The 16,729-nt window shown below is 45.0% G+C and overlaps 2 protein-coding genes across 2 annotated transcripts in view; both read left to right on the forward strand.

The window, feature by feature from the left end:
- YBX1 (Y-box binding protein 1) overlaps positions 1 to 8,328 on the forward strand; it is a 13,198-nt gene extending 4,870 nt beyond the window's left edge. The window contains exons 3-8 of the mRNA XM_035119286.3: positions 2,027 to 2,060; positions 4,858 to 4,947; positions 5,122 to 5,424; positions 5,819 to 5,901; positions 6,002 to 6,267; positions 7,954 to 8,328. Coding sequence (XP_034975177.3) covers positions 2,027 to 2,060; positions 4,858 to 4,947; positions 5,122 to 5,424; positions 5,819 to 5,901; positions 6,002 to 6,236 — 745 coding nt within the window. The 3' untranslated portion in view covers positions 6,237 to 6,267; positions 7,954 to 8,328. The remainder of the gene's footprint in view (positions 1 to 2,026; positions 2,061 to 4,857; positions 4,948 to 5,121; positions 5,425 to 5,818; positions 5,902 to 6,001; positions 6,268 to 7,953) is intronic.
- Positions 8,329 to 13,681: 5,353 nt separating this feature from the next.
- On the forward strand, positions 13,682 to 16,357 carry LOC118087196 (E3 ubiquitin-protein ligase RNF186-like). Its single transcript, XM_035119619.3, has one exon. It carries the CDS (start codon positions 13,819 to 13,821, stop codon positions 14,614 to 14,616), a length of 798 nt encoding a protein of 265 aa, XP_034975510.3. The 5' UTR covers positions 13,682 to 13,818; the 3' UTR covers positions 14,617 to 16,357.
- Positions 16,358 to 16,729: the final 372 nt, after the last annotated feature.

Raw genomic sequence — 16,729 nt, forward strand, 5'->3', positions numbered from 1 at the left:
CATGCGCACGGGCGCGCACTCCCCCGCCCGCCGCACGATCGGCGCGGTGGGAACCGGCCTAAACGCCGGTAAGTCTGGGGACCCCTGTTCTAGTATGTTTGGCCTCTATACAGGTGGGTCTGGTTTACCTCAGGCCAATCAGTTTGAGGATCTTAGTAGGCAGGACTGAAATGGGCCTTGCTAGATATTGATAGGCCCCATAAGTCATGTACTTCTGAATATGACTTGGCAGGGCCATGATATTACATGTGCAGTGTGGCAAAAGCGGACATACACAGGTCTTAAAGGCACTATGAGATATTTCAGGAAATGGCAGTTGAAATGAGACAGCTCCTGGTTGACGGGCCAAATCAAATGAGTGCTCACTAATGGTTCCTCATTATCCTGTAAAAAGTGGGGTGCCACAGGGTTCTGTCCTGGGACCAGTATTGCTCAACATCTTCATAAACAATATGGATAAAGGTATTGAGGGGATGCTCATCAAATTTGCAGATGACACCAAACTGGGAAGGGTAACTAATACTGCAGAAGGTAGAATCAGGGTTATCAGATTGGAAAACTGGGCAAAAACTAAAAAATGAATTTCAATAGGGACTAATGTAAGGTTCTGCACTTAGGCAGGAATAACTAGGTGCACAAATATAAGATGGGGTTACTTCTGGCTTTCCAATAGTGTTTATTATATTTTTTATAATAGTAATAATAATTTATTACTTATACCCAGCCACTTGTGAAAAGGATCTAGGGGTCTTAACATGAATCACCAATGTGATGCAGCAGCGGCAGAAAAAAAAAGCTGGTTCTGCTCTAGGCTGAATCAGTAGATACCCAATGTCCAGATCAAGGGAAGTACTAGTACTGCTCTATTCTGCCTTGGTTAGACCACACCTGGAATACTATGTCCAGGTTTAGGAAGTTGGGTGTGTTTAGCCTGGTAAAGAGGAGACTGAGAGGGATTATAGCAATCTTCAAATTTCTAAAGTGCTGTCACATGGAAAACGGAGCAGGCTTGTTTCCTTCTGCTCCAAAGGGTAGGACTGGAAACAATGGGTTCAAGTTACAAGAAAGGAGTTTCCAACTAAACATTAGGAAGGGTTGTTTGACAGTGGAACAGGCTTCCTCAGAAGGTGGTAGACTTTCCTTCATTGGAGGTTTTTAAGCATCTGTCAAGGATGTTTTAGTTGTGATTCCCCATTGCAGGTGGTTGGACTACAGGATCATTGGTGTCCCTTCCAACTCTACAATTCTGTAATTCTGTGAATTAATGTTGGCATCTGACTTCCTTGTGTAGTTGAAAACCTGATCAGAAATCACTCTCTGTACAAAGTGATTGTATTTATCCACATCACGCTTGAAAATCTTTGTCCTACTTGTAGCCCCACCCGTGTCCAGTCATAAACTCCACCTAGCTCATTCTGCTGTTGCAATACAGTGTGGTAGGGAAGTCTTCTGGCAGTGACTGTGTTTACATCCTGTAATCCCTCCTGTCCAGCTCTGTGACTACGTGATTGGGGAAGGGTTGATGACTATATTTGGTGCTTTGAGACATGTAGAAACCCTACCTGCTTTTATTTTGTTGTTCTTTTAATCTCTACTGAGAAAGTAGAATAATTCCTATTTAGTAAAAATAAAATAATATGGCATATATTGGAATATTCCTTTAATGTTTGTGTTCCAGTGTGAGAGTGTTTGTAAATCAAATATTAATGAAAATGTTTCTGCAGGAAAGGTCTGTCATTTGTCCAAAAAGGCATTTTGGCAAACTTTCAACTTACACCTGCTTGATCATTGTAGCCAGAATTGCAAGAGTCCGCAAAAAGAAATATGAAACTTCCAAGTTAATACACTCCCAGTATTTTTAGAACAAGAAAGTCATGGGTGTGGAGTGAGGAGTGATATGTGTTGTTCCTTGGCAGTCCCCCAATGCTACAGGCTGGCTTCTGTCCAAAATTGAGTGCCACTCCTTCCTGGAAAATGCTGGGTTTTTGTGTCATGTTTTCTGAATATGAAACTCCTTGTTTTACAGGAATGACACCAAGGAAGATGTGTTTGTCCACCAGGTGAGACTGTTTCTTTGTACAACAAGATATGCTGGATTTTGATGAAATGATACACTTTGTGCATTAGCTGAAAGGGGTGGAAATGTATCAGTTCTGTTGCTCTTGGGAGAAGTCAGTGTTGCCTCAGGACTGAAGTTATGAAGTGTGGAATTTTTATAGGGGAAGCCAGTTGACATAAGGTAGCCAAAACACAAGAGCCTATGAATATTCAACACACTGTGCCTGTTTGCCTACCTGGCATCTCATGCCCCTTCTCTCTTCATTGTGGTTTTCTTCCCTCTGTTCTTTGCCTGCAGTGCCTAAGTGGTCAGGACTTCCCTGCAGCCCACCCATGTCCTGCTTGTCCTCGGTTGGTCTTTATCCCTTTGCTACCTTACCTTTGCTTTTGCGTCCCACAAGTCCCACAATGGCTTATGCCTGCTTTTTGTTCTGTCTAATTTGGTTATTAGGTACTGTTAAGTTTTTTTATAAAAAATAGCAAAAGTATTATTTGTTTTTATCAACTATCCTTGCACTCACAGGCTTTTGGGGACTTCATATTGGTTGGGTGCCAACCTTTTTGGGGACTCCTGCTTTTTCCTGTACACCAGTGACTGTCATTTATATGACCTGGTCTCCACTTGAAAAATTAATGGTGCTGCTTGGGTGCCTCTGCCAGACACATTGGGGAGAATTCAGTGTAGCACTGCAGCAGCTGTTCTGTTCAGCAAATGCTTTTCTGTTTGCCAGACAGAACAATCCCCTTCTCCTCCTCTGTTCTAGGAGTCTCCCTTCCGAAGCCAATTTCAAGAGTATGGGGAGAGTGAGAGGAAGCCCCATTGTGCAAGCAGAAGTCCTTCAGGTAGCAGGACCATTTAGTTGAATCCTGCTCCTTAAGGATACTTTTCTGTGTAAACAAAGAACCAGGGCGATAATTTGTCAAATATGAATATTTTTCTGGGGGTGGGGCAAAGCAGAGTGAAAAAAGAGAAGAAAACATTGCTCACTGCACAGGTTTCCTCTAGTTCAGGGGTTGGCAAGGTTTATCTTGTCTGGGCCAGATCAGTCCCGTGGATATGCTTCCGTGGGCCAGATCGCGTGACCGTGCGCGACCGCAATTGTTGACACATGATTTTTGGCATCTGCGCATGCGCAGACATGATTTCCAGCACCGTGGAAACAAGTCCCCGCACTGCACCGGTTTAGTGCAGCAAGCGGGTGGCGCGGCTTGGGGGCCGGTCAAACGACCTCCACAGGCCACTTCCAGCCCATGGGCCTTAGGTTGGTGACTCCTGCTCTAGCTGCAGTAGCAAGTGTGAGGCCATCCATTGTTCAGCAGAGAGCCACCCTCCCAGCTTTGAAGCTGGGCAGAGATTGTCCCACTGCTTTTATGGCTCTCCCCACGCAGAGGAAGGCTGTGGGTTCCAAATCAGGAAAGCCCCAGCAAACGCCAGCATTTCCTGCTATGAAGCAGGAATGTTTGGTGGGGGAGTGTTAGAGCTAGCTGCTGAAAGATTCTCAGGGTGCCTTCATCTCTTCCTTGCCAAACTTTTCCATGGGAAAGACCAGCAGTCGAGGGACAGTCATCACTGCTAGAAGGTGCACAGAGCCCTTCCAATAGCAGCAGCCAATCAATTGCTTTCCCTACTGGCCTTTCCCCCAGAAAAGGCCGGGAGGAACATTTTGAACTTGATGAGAGTGGCTGGGGGGTAGTAACTAATTTTTGGCTTTGATTCAGTTGTTAAATTAATATGATTTAGTGCTCAGTTTTTGTTTAGGAGGAATGGAAGGAGCTATAGACAAATGTCTTATTCTCAATTCAAGGACTCTTAATTCAGTTCCAAAAAGCATGTATCATTCTATGGTGTCTGATTAAGGAAGGTCCTCCATTGCAGGGGTTTGGACTTGATGACCCTTGGGGTCCCTTCCAACTATATGATTCTGTGATTCTTTTATTCCTATTTGGGATACATTTCCATCTGTTTCTTGGTGGTGGATAAATGTCTCTTCCCTGGTTCCCTGGGTTGTCTGATGGCTTCCTTGCTGGGAGGCCTAAGTGGATGAAAGCCCTATGAGAAACAACTTGTGCTTTCCCCTGATATAGTTCTGTTTCTTAAGAATTGGACATTAGGGTTGTTAGTTGCAAGTGGGGTTAGAGGTGCTTGCTTATTCAGAAGCAGGGTACCAGGAATATGCTGTCAGCACTATTTAACTTTGCTCCTAGTGCAGCTGTTACTATTGACACTGAAAAGTGTTTGGTAAGCAAAACTATGAAGGTCAGTTTAATAGAGTGTGATCACATGAGTGGCTGAGAATTAAGGCTTCTGCCACTCAAAAAGGACAGAATTTGCTCTATTAGTTAGAGAAAGACTAGCTTATGACACTCATGTGAGGTTTTAAACTGATTGCCCCAAATTACGTGGACTTCTGGAAGGAAACTCCAGAATCACTTTAGTTAATTTTTTCCTTGTTAACGTCTTTGGGATAGAAAATTAGGGCTAGAAAAGGGACCTAGTAAACAAGAATGTACTTCCTATGAATCTCTGGCATGACTGCAAAGTCTGTGTGGCACATAGTTACTCCCAATGTTACCCTGGACAGTTTGCTGGGAGGGGACCTACCACACATTTTATGGCTCCTTCTATATGTTCAATCTTCCAGGATATACATCTGCTGTTGGTCTTTCATGGGTATATCACTAATCTAGAAAACTTGTACTTTTTAAATTTATTATTTATTAAATTTGTGAACCACCCATAGATCTCAGGGCAGTTCACAACATGTCTACAAGTCTAAATCTGAAATGTTTTTTCATTAGACTGCTATAAAGAAGAATAACCCCAGGAAGTACCTTCGCAGTGTAGGAGATGGAGAGACTGTGGAGTTCGATGTGGTTGAAGGAGAAAAGGTGAGGTGACTGTCCTGGACTGACTCCGGGGCTTTCCTGCTCTTTGGATCTCAGCTGCTGAGCAAGTGAAGGCCAGCCGCTTCCTTCTGTCTGGGGTGCAACGGGGAGGTTTCTCTGTGCTTGTGCTGGCACAGCTGACACTTGCTCATGTTGTCTCTTGATGGTTATTTTTAGGGAGCAGAGGCAGCCAACGTTACAGGTCCTGGTGGCGTTCCAGTGCAAGGCAGTAAATATGCAGCAGACCGTAACCAGTACAGACGATATCCACGGCGTCGAGGTCCTCCACGCAACTACCAGCAAAATTACCAAAACAGTGAGAGTGGGGAAAAGAACGAGGGGTCAGAGAGCCTCCCGGAAGGCCAATCCCAACAGCGCCGCCCCTACCGCAGGAGGCGGTATCCACCTTACTACATGCGTCGGCCCTACGGCCGGCGGCCACAGTATTCCAATGCTCCTGTGCAAGGCGAGATAGTGGAGGTAATTTTTACTAACGGACAATTTCTTGAGAGCCAGGTTGAAGCTCTAGCCTGAATAATGGGGTCCTTGCCAGACCGGAAGCCAGTAGACCTGCCTTTTGTGCGCTGGCCTGTTTGAAATTCAGGTGGTCTCTGTTTTCTTAAGTTATATCTGCCAAACCAGAAAGTCACAACATTTTGGCATTTTTCTTTCCTCCCAGTGAAGCCATGTAATACAGCTTTATTTCTATTAAATTGAGTTGACCCTAAAACAATAATCAGTTTAATCTTGCTGTGAGTCAAATTCAGAATTCGTTACATATTAAAATGAATTGATTTTAACTGCAGTTTGTCTAGGGCGGGATTTTTACTAAATGCAAACCACAATCCATCTTGTCACCTCTTCCATCTTCCAGGGTGCTGACAACCAGGGTGCAGGAGAACAAGGCAGATCTGTCAGACAGAATGTGTATCGGGGTTACAGACCACGCTATCGCAGGTGAGTTTCCTCAGAGAGCATGTCCCGCCCTCAAGCGCTTTAAATGCTTTTGCCCCTAGAAGTGGGAGTAAGATGCTCACAGCTTTGCTGCACTTTTCAGGGGTCCTCCTCGCCAACGACAGCCCAGGGAGGAAGGCAATGAAGAAGACAAAGAGAACCAGGGTGATGAGGCCCAGGGTCAGCAGCCATCTCAACGTCGGTACCGCCGTAACTTCAATTACCGACGCAGACGCCCAGAAAACCCTAAACCACAAGATGGCAAAGAGACAAAGGCAGCCGAACCATCAGCTGAGAACACGTCCGCTCCCGAGGCCGAGCAGGGCGGGGCTGAGTAAACGCCGGCTTACCATCTCTACCATCATCCGGGTACGTGGGCTGCAATTCCCACCAGGAGAGAGGAAAAATGGGTCCAGAGCCCTGTTTAGTAGGCAGCTGGCAGGAATGTTGAAGTTGCCCTTAGCTAAGCGCTTGAAACCTGCTAAATGAATTGGAGGTGGTGATAAAAACAGAATACAGCTCATGAGAAAGCCTTTAGGACCAACCACTGTACACAACGGTGTAAACGAGATTTTGAGTTCCTTGGGTAGTAAGCAAAACAAAAAGGGGCTTGGGGTGGTAGTGCTCCCCCCAGCTGTTTTAAGATGCCATGTGAAAGGAACCAAATGCAGTCTAAATTGTGAATATCTGAGTTGGACTTTTAGAAACCTTGGTCAAGCAGAGGTTAAGTGAATAGCCCGGAAGGGGCCTCACTGCTCTGTGAAGACTAGAAGAACTGTGTGTATGGTCAGGCAAAGTCATAAATTTTTGCCCACAACACGTAGAACAGTTTTCACCTTGACAGGTTTTGAGTGAAATTGGGAAGGGTGAGAGACCACAGAAAGGACATCCTACAGCTGAGCTGAAGTGTTTTGAATTGGCAAGGCCCAAGCAGCATCCAGTGGTACTCACAACAGGTGGCAGTTGCAGGCCTTCCCACTAGTTTTCTAGAGGTCAAACATGGGAAGACAAAATTTATGGGAAATCAGCCAGAAACTCTTGGGGGCACTCCCATTGGATAGCTTGTGGTCTTTTTAGGAAAGCTTACAAGATAATCCTTACACAAGCTCTTTGAAATAAATGTTTGGAAGTCCATCCCAAAGGCTTTAACAGGATTTCCTTCAAGCAACTTTCTTGAGTTCATGTTTAGATGGTACTGAGTCCAAATGAGGCTTCTAAGAAGCAGTCAGTAGTGGGTTAAGACTCCTGGATCCTGGCCCTTGGAGAGCTGCCAAACCACATGTCCTGACTCAGGCTGAATCACAGCCCTAGTTTCTGTCACTCCACAGTTAAGGGCATTAAATTGAGTCTGGATTGAACCACTATAGCCTTCAAGTGGAGAATGGCATGATTGCATTCTTCGCCAGTTAGAACAGAAATCCTGCACATAGAAAAGTAGCCTGGCAAGATGGATAGGTTAGAACTGTGCTCCCAGGCAGTCTCCTTTTATATGCACAAGGAGTACTACAGTGCTGGAGGAGCATGCCACCCTTTAAGTTCCCCATTGTACAGGTGAAACTCGGAAAATTAGAATATCATTGAAAAGTGCATTTATTTCAGTAATGCAACTTAATTTTATTTTATTTTTTAATTTTTACAAATGCTTTCTTTTGGAAATTCCACAGTAATAAAACAAATAGTTACAATAATACAAAAAGAAACATCGCTATTACATTTCTTTAATTACATTCCATTTATAATGGACCCGCCTAACGACAAATACTTACAATTACATCAAATAAAGGCTTGACATATCTTGCTTTGCATGTCAGGCATCTATCTCATATATTGGTTTCACCTTTTAAGTTGCGTTACTGAAATAAATGCACTTTTCGACGATATTCTAATTTCACCTGTAGTCCAAAGAGTGTTATGCATGATGCCTAGGTTTGGTTGTGTAGCTGAGATGTGGTGGTGGTGTGTGAGTGGAGCCCAGAAGCCACCTGTGGACCCATGCTTGTGGGGTTTGGGTTTTACCCAGTATGGTAAGGCGACTTCTTGTTTTTCTCTTTGCAGTTTAGTCATCAAAGAAGAGAGAATATGAAATTTTAAAGAGAATATGAAATTCCAGCAATAAGAAATGAGCAGAAGAATTGGAACTGAAGACCTTAAGTGCTTGCTTTTTGCTGTTGACCAGATAACTCGAACTCTCTGCATTATCTATGCAGCATGGGATTTTTATTATTTTTACCTAAAGTGGTCTCCTTTTTGGAGTGACAAACATGTTTTTTAAAGGCCTGTTTTTTCTCAATACACCTTTAAAGGTTTTTAAATTGTTTCATATCTGGTCAGTTCGGATTTTTAAGAACCTCATTTTTAATTTGTATGAAATATACACCTGATTTTTTCAAGCCAAACTGCAAGCATCTCTTAATAAAGGTCTTAAGAATTGCCCGGTGTCGTGTGTTTTTGATTTAACTGATCCTCCCCACCCTCTCCACATATATCGTTTCAGAAGCTCAGAGGAGTACTCATAGTGCAGAAATTAAACCACCTGGGATAAAGGACTAGTTGGGTATTAATACAAAAGGCTCTGTAAAATTTGGGGGTGGGGTTTCTGGGGGAGAAAACCTGCTACAAATCAGAACACAGATAAATGGGGCTGAATTAACAAGGGATTTGAGATGTCGGGGCTTTTTGGACATACTTAAACCAAGCCTTTTCACTTCTTGAAGACTTGGGCTTGGTGCAAACTTGCCAGCTTCAGGTGCATCTTTGTTGTATCCAGGTGTTGGTATGTGAGGTGATTCCCTATATTGGGAAACTGTCAACTCTCTAAATCCTCAAGCAAGCTAGCCTCCCCTTGGCATACTGCATCATTTGGTTTGTGCAGGTTCAGCACGGCTGCACACATTGTAGGCTTGCGGTGGGGGGTCATTGTTGATGATTTTGGAAATAGCCTTTTTTCACATGGGGCTCATACTTGCCAATGAGTTCTAGCACTCTGGAAGAGTTTCCCTAGCTCTTAACAACAAAGTATCAACTGGTCTTTTTAAATGCATATTCAGCAGTTGGAGAAGGAGGTTGCTTTATCTCATGCCTTGATAGCAACCTTTAATGTGGAGCTGAAAGAAACTCCTGGTGGCTGCTGATACTGAATTGGGAGGAAAGGGGGTTATTTGAGGAGGCAACAGCAGAAGCCCAGCAGACAAGCCAAGAAGATGGCACAGCATGACCAGTGCATCTTGGAAATTTAGAAATGCAACACACACACCCAATTTCTATTGCTTTGGGATACCTTTCCCCCCAATTTTTTTCGTTTATAATCCACATGTTGCATCCAAACAAACTAGTTTCATGAATTTCCTTTGAAAATCTACAGCGTCCCGATCAGCCAGGCTTTGTTGCAAATTGTAAAAAGGAATTTTGTCAGTGGAACTGTTCTTTTTTTTAAAAAAAAATTCCAAAACGCTAGAAAATTTACCAGTTGCCCAGCTTCAAATGTTACCTTGCTTGTTCAGAGCCTGTCTGTGTATGTTGACAAAGCTCTCACATTCAGGGAGTAAGCCCTTCCTAAATGCAATGATATGAGGGGATGATGTTCACATGTGCTAGGGGGAACCCTATTCTGGTGGAGGACAGGCTGCTGTCCATCTGGTGGAGCCCCTGTTCTTAACCAAATGCAAAGAAGCACATATTGAGTAACTGCTTTGGACGAGTGAATTATGATTGATCTGGGAGCTGAATGCTGGCAAAAGTGAGTGTTTTCCTCTGCTGGGGCAAGGCTTTGTCACTCAAGTTCAGATTGTTAGTACCTGTAAGCCCTCAGCAACATGGTAAACATGGGGTCACTTTGCCTGTGAGATTGTCTTACTCCATATACACTCCATAGTCAAGCCTAACTAGACATGTAGACTGTTGACATGTGTTGTAATCTTTCTTTAGAATATAGTTGATTTCAGGTGTTTTTTTTAAGTGTGTTAAATGGCTGCTTTTAACTGTTGTTATAATCATTCTATGGTCTCAAATACAGAATAAATGTTCATAAATGTACAACACAAACACACATACAGAAGTATATAAACCACGTGTCTGAAATGGTATAGGAGAGCAATCCTGAAGCCATTTTGACTCTCCCAAAGTGACCTCAAATATTTCTCTGCAAGGAAGAAGGAAATGGGAAAATCTTTCCAATTGTCTTTGGACTGTAGGGGCTTACACCTCCCTGCAAATACAGCCTGGCAAGTATCTGTTAGGCTGAGCAAGCTATCAATATCTGTAAGACAGTGGTTCCCAACAGGTGGTCCGCGGACCCCCAGGGGTCCGCGAGCTATGCCAGAGGGGTCCGCAAGATGCTATTAGAATAAAAAATATATTAAATATATTTCGTATAACAGATTTTTTGTTTTGGCCGCTTCCTGCATGAGCAGAGTCTAGCGCAAAACTAGAATTAGATAGAGGCAGTAGTTCTGTATGCCGTTAGGTGGCGCTTTACAAACACTACTGTTTTGCAAAGAGGCAGTGCGCACATTCTACTAACGCTCACTTCCCCAAGATGCTTTGCGAGCGTCGGCTTCATTTGTGCGCTACTGCGCAGGTACCCTGCCTTCTCCATTCCCCTCCCTCCTCCCTGGCGCGCGCTGCCTCTTTGCAAAACAGTAGTTTGTAAACAAAGCGTTGTTTTTCGCGGAAGCTACAGTTCGTGTAGTTAAAAATGGACCGTTGGTTAAAAAGTGGTTCGTTAAAACGACAAAGGCCTGCAGATGAAGAGGAAGAACTAAAAAAAAACGTATAAATATAAAATATATAAAGACTCTTAATTTGGCTCTCACTTTTTAATTTTAGGATTAGGAATTAATGGGGGTCCTTGTCATAATAGCGGCTCGATGAGGGGTCCTCGAGAAAATTTTGTTGGGAACCCCTGCTGTAAGAGATTCAGGAACTAAGGTATTTACCATCTCATAGGAATGGCCAGGCTGCCCAGAAAATGCAATCAAGTAAGGCATTCTCAGGTATCCTGGCAGACAGGAGAGAAGCAACACTCAAAATTCTGCTGGAGACCACCTCCTTCTGTGATGTATGTATGATTTTTTTGGGGGGTGGTGGTCTTGGGCTACAGGGTGGGCAATTTCAAAAGTCTTTAGAGGTGTTTGTGCACCATTGTTCTGAGTCTCTCCTACCTCCTTGCAATAAGGAGAGGGAACTCTGTTGCAACAGAAAAATAAAGATCTGCGTTGCTTTCTATGGATCTTGCCTCCATCAATTCATTCCTGACTGATCATGGACTTAGGGGACTCAGTCCCTTAGGAGTTGGGCAGCAAAGCCAATCCCCCTATTTTTTTCTATAACACTATCTTTACTGATGATTTTATTGTCTTATTCCACAGGTCCCTCCTTCTTATTATACACATTTTTTTTATTCCAAGAGATTGCTTTGCTGTTCATTTCCTAGTCCTTAATTGGTTCTAAATAAGATATGAAGACATGGCTAAGATGTTTCAGACTTTTAAGGGGGGGAATCAAACAGAATGAAAATCATATCCAAAACAAAAGGCCATGCCCCAAGTTCCTTAGAAGGTTGGAGACTCAAAACGGGGGGCCTTCTCAATTTCAGAAGTCCTTGTTCTTTCAATCAATGCTGTGTAATTCTCAAAGTGACCACTGGATGGCAGATGAAGCGAGATAACTGGCAGAAGGAGAGAGAGGAAAATAGGTGGCAGAAAGTGTGTAGTACAGTACAGTTGGCTATACTGTATAAAGATATCTTTATTGTCATTGTCCCCTTGCAGGAACAACGAAATTACTCGGTTGCTACATCCACTCAGATAAAGCATTTCGCATAATCCAAAATTACAAAACCTAATTAAAAGTGTGCATGCACACAAAAGCTCATACCAAAATAAAAACTTAGTTGGTCTTTAAGGTGCTACTGAAGGAATTTTTTTACAAAATAACAAGTAAAATAAGATGACTTCAAAGTCCAGGCTTTCCATTTAAGGCCAAAATCGCTCTAGAGAAGAAACTGTTCCTGAGACGGCTCGTTCTTGCCTGCATTGTTCTATATCTCCGTCCCGATGGCAGGAGCTCAAAGAAATGGTGACCATATAGATTGGTTCTTCTGTCTCTGCCAAGTGGCTTCAGCCTATCCTGCTGCCAGCACGCGGACCCTGACAGAGTACCCCCAAAGCAAAGTGGTGCTCCACAGAAAAAAGCTTGCCCACCCGACATCAGATCAGACACCTCAGGGTGTCTTTCTTGCAGAAGACAGGATGAGGTAGAAACTTGCGGCAAAACTGGCACCAATGTCTTCATTTCATTCTGCTCTCTCACTTGGCTTGGAAACAGAAACAGCAGAGAGAGAGAAACTAGGGAGAGTGTGAGCCTCTCCATTCTCCTGGATCTCTTTTTGCAGAAGGGGGGGGGGAAAGGCAGGTCCCCGAAGATTGATTGTTCCCCCCCACCAGGAGTTCCCCACCCCCTCGCCCAGCCCCAGGGATCTTCACACTTCCGTTTGATCCACTGCACCTTTTATCATCAGCCAACTATTCTCGCTTAAACATTAATGGAAAAAATTGCATGCAGAAATATCGCATCGGAGATAAGCACAGTAGCAGTCAGGAGCCTCTGTTTTGAAAGTCCTCCAGCAAGGTGAAAATGGCACATGGCACCTGCTGGAGAGAGAGAGAGAGAAATGGGTGGCTTAAGCTGGGATAAAGAACCCTTTTCAGCCCGAGAATCACATTCCTTTCTGGACCCAGAGACAAAAGGGAGCAGAGCACTGGATGCAAATTTTACCTCCATGCGGTAGGCTACTTTCTACACACACTTGCCATCCAGGCAAGCCTTAGCAGGGTTCAAGGACACATTCCAGCCAGGCAAAAACACTCACAGACCATGTTAAAGAAAGCTGGTGAGGGGGTGTGGCCTGACAAGAGGCCTGATGGCCAGAGAGAGAGAGACCTGAAGGTCACATTTGGCCCTTGACCCTGAGATTCCCCACCAACATCCCAAGCAGGATGCTCCACCCCACTCCTGATACATGCATGAGTTTTGTATCGTTCAAAGACTACTTGAGGGTTTTTTCTTCTGTCCCTCTCATCTGCTGGCCAATCACAGCTGTGGACAGCAAAGCCAATCACAAACATGGCTGTGGCCGACAAGTCCTACCCTTCACCCTTGTCTCTAGTGGGGGTGGGTGTTGGACATCTAGGAGGCGGAGCCTCTCAACCTACCCTACCTCACCGGGTTGTGACCAGTCAGATGCTAAGCAACCGTATTGCTGCGTTCCTTAGGTGTCCACAGTATCTTTGCAAGCAACCCAGAGCAAACTGGCGCTGCTTCCAGAGGCGCCCTTGGAAGCCCTACCAGGCCCAGTGGTCACCAACCAGCACGGATACGAGCCAAGAAGGAAGCAATCTTTGTAGTTTGTGTGTCCCCACTGTTTCTTAGCTATGGAGCTTGGAGGGTGCGATAGGATCCAGCCTATCGTGATTCCTGTGTGTGCATGCTAGATAAGAGCCATAAAGCACTTACACATCAGAGAATAATAAAATATTGGTGGCCACTGATATGGACATTACATATTTTGATGACTGGGAGAATCAAGGGCAGAATAGTTTGGTGTTATTGCCAAGCACCAGGAACCCAGGGAGCTGTGTGGCGTTACTGATTAACACCCTTCTTGCCATTATTTTCCTGACGTCAACGTGGCTGAAAGTTAACTCACTAATAATCACTCATATCAATACCAGTAAAGCATCATAATTCTTTTTTCCCCCTTTTAAGGGGCAGTGGAAACTGCAGCAGTTACTGTGAAGCCAGAGATGAGCGCAGCAAGATCTCATTCCTCCCTGCAGATGCTTGTTGGAAAGAGAAAGTTCCTCTCCTGGGCGAGCTAAAGAAGGAACAGACCAGGGCAAATCTCGGAAAACAGCGGAAGGAATGCAAAACACAGATCCCCCTGAAGAAGAAATGCAAAATACAGGTGATGTAGGATGCATGGTTGGAATTTCAGGCTCAGAGGGCCCAACCTCTCCTGTGGGACAACCCGACCTAGATGCTTCAAATCAACCTGCTCTGGATGCGAACCCGCCAAACTCTTTCCCTCCTCCAGACAGCCCTGCAAGGAAAGTGGACCTTGGATGCTCCTCTGCAGTCCCAGCCGCAGACACAGACTGTGTCATCTGCTTTAACCAGTACAGTCTTAGCAGACTGCCAAAACTTCTGGCTTGCCAGCATGTCTTCTGCGCCGTCTGCCTGAAGCTTATCCTGAGGAACAACGGGAAGACATGGGAAATTGTTTGCCCCATCTGCCGAAAAGCCACCTCCGTCTTTGGGGGCCTTATCAGAAGCCTCCGCAACAAGGAGGAAGCCGTTCTTGAGCCCTTGCCAAACCCTGGCTGGAATGCAGAGGGTCTCTTTCCTCGGGATGCTCGGAGAGGGAAGCCAATGGCTCGTGGCGCTTTCCATGTCAACCCAGATGATGGTGGCAGCAGCGATAATTTCAGGGTGGCTGCCAAGAGGCTGGTCTTCCTTCTCCTGCTCTTAGCCCTGCTCGTGGCCCTCATTCTACCCATCTTGGATGGGGGGCTGCTGAAGTGGGCCATCTGCATCGCCATGGGCTGGGGACTGGCCTTAGCTGGGGTACTTTGCTTCAACCCAAAGTGGAGGTGCAGCAGCCTCTGTGGTTCTCTCCCGTCCTGGAGAAAGAGAGTGAGTCACATCACCTCTGTCGCCTGAAAGTTCCCTGCACTGCAGTTATTAAACTATGGAACCTTCTTCCACAAGAGGTAGGGATGGTCACCGACATGGATGGCTTTAACCTGGGCCCACTTGACCCGTGTGATTGCCTTACTCCATATAAGCCCATTCGACCATTTTGATCTACAGAACTGGCATTGTCACAGGTGCCACCTAATGCTTGTTTTACCTTTGCAAGAAATCATTTAGCACGGCAAAACCTACATTTTGGAACTCCCTGCCTATTGACATCAAGCAGGAGCCTTCACTGTACTCTTTTCAGCTCCTGCTAAAACATTTTTGGTTAGACAAGTCTACCCAGATACCTAGAATGTCGAAATGTGTTTTAATCTGTTTTTAGCTCATTGGTGATTGTATTTTTGAATGTTCCGTTTTTAACTTTTGGACTGATAATCTTATTATTTTATTCTTCTCGTACACCACTTTGTTTTTACAATTAAGAGGTTGTTGTTGTTGTTTAGTCGTTTAGTCATGTCCGACTCTTCGTGACCCCATGGACCATAGCATGCCAGGCATGTAGATTTTATGAGAAATAACGGAGCACGAGCCAAATTCATGGAGGATTAAGGCTACCAATGGCTGTGTTCTCCCTCCATTGCCAGAGGCTCTTGGGAATTACACTCATGCCATCCTTGCAGGCTTCCCTTAATGGGCATCTGGTTGGCTACTATGTGAAAAGGATGCTGAGTGAAATGGGTCTGATCCAGCAGAGTCCCTTCTTATGTTCTTAAAAGCAGGCACATGATGTGTGAGATGGTTTGGGTTGCAAACTCCTTTCAGCTGTGCTGCACTGGCTGGGGCTGATAGTCCAGAACATCTGGAGGGCACCAGACTGGGGAAAGCTGGTACACAAGGCCTGCTGGGTGCCTCTCGAATGGCAGTTAAACTGCCACAGTTGCTCACTGTTGCCATGGTGCTGGCAGGTTCCAGCTTTTGTATGCAGAGCAACAGCATCCCAAAGTGGTCAGCTATGATTGGTCTTCTGGTGGTCATTCCGTTCAAGCCCATTGGGATTTTAAGCCAATAGGGGGCTTGGACGTGTATCGGAAGCAAGTTGATTGGTTGTGGGCTACCAGCTGCAGGGAATATAAGGCCAGGATCAGTGCCATTTGGAGGTCACTTGAACTGTCCTAGGAAGGCTGTGAAGAAGTTCAGCGAGGGACTTAAGAAGACTCTGGAAGAGGCAAGCAGATGAGCCTGAAGCCAGGAAGGTCTGAGAGAGAGGAGAGGGGGTCTCCTGTTATAGGTTTGGGAAGAGTGGAGCCCAATGAATCAGCTGTTAGGCAAGTCATCTGAAGAAGCTCCTGACCAAAATGAAGACTCCTGGTGGTGACCTCGGGGAAGCCTGCCAGTCTTCAAGTGAAGCCCTCCAAGCATATTTGAATTAACTGAGGTAGAGTTGGGAATGGTACCTAGTTATTGCATAGCAGTACGTGTGCTCCTCTGGACTACAACTCCATTGAGCCCTGGCCATGCTGGCTGGGGCTGTTGGGATTTGGATTCCAAAAACATTCGAAGGGCCAAATATTTTCCATTCCTGGCTGAAAAGGAACAGCAGCAGACACCTAGCCATCTTCTTAAAGCAACACCAGCATTGCTGTAGCATCTACTTAAGGCAGCAATAACACATTGCATCTGATGTTTGAACCAGATTTACTTACCAGCAAGTATAATCTTATGTAGTATTAATAATCTTTAATAAATCTTAATATCTTCGTTTAACTACAAAGTATACATATCTGGTCTGTTTTCTCCTATGCCTAAATCCACAGGTACTGTATTTGTAAAAGGTAAGTAAGAAATGTTGAAATAAGGTTAAAAGGGGGGGGGGGTAAAGGACCCTTGGATGGTTAAGTCCAGTCAAAGGTGGCTATGGGGTTGTGGCGCTCATCTCGCTTTCAGGCCGAGGGAGCCAGCGTTTATCCACAGACAGCTTTCTGGGTCATGTGGCCAGCATGACTAAACCACTTCTGGCTCAACGGAACACCATGACAGAAGCCAGAGCGCATGGAAATGCTATTGAAGTGGATATTTTTGATTGAAGTATATATAAGGTGCATCATGGGCCACAATTAGGGGTGGAGGAATTCAA

This window comes from Zootoca vivipara, chromosome 6 (assembly GCF_965207765.1).
Source record: "Zootoca vivipara chromosome 6, rZooViv2.hap1.1, whole genome shotgun sequence".
Classification (NCBI taxonomy): domain Eukaryota; kingdom Metazoa; phylum Chordata; class Lepidosauria; order Squamata; family Lacertidae; genus Zootoca; species Zootoca vivipara.

Excerpts from the sequence above, each read along its gene's own strand:
- LOC118087196 (XM_035119619.3), top strand. The coding sequence starts at position 13,819 with ATGCAAAACACAGATCCCCCTGAAGAAGAAATGCAAAATACAGGTGAT.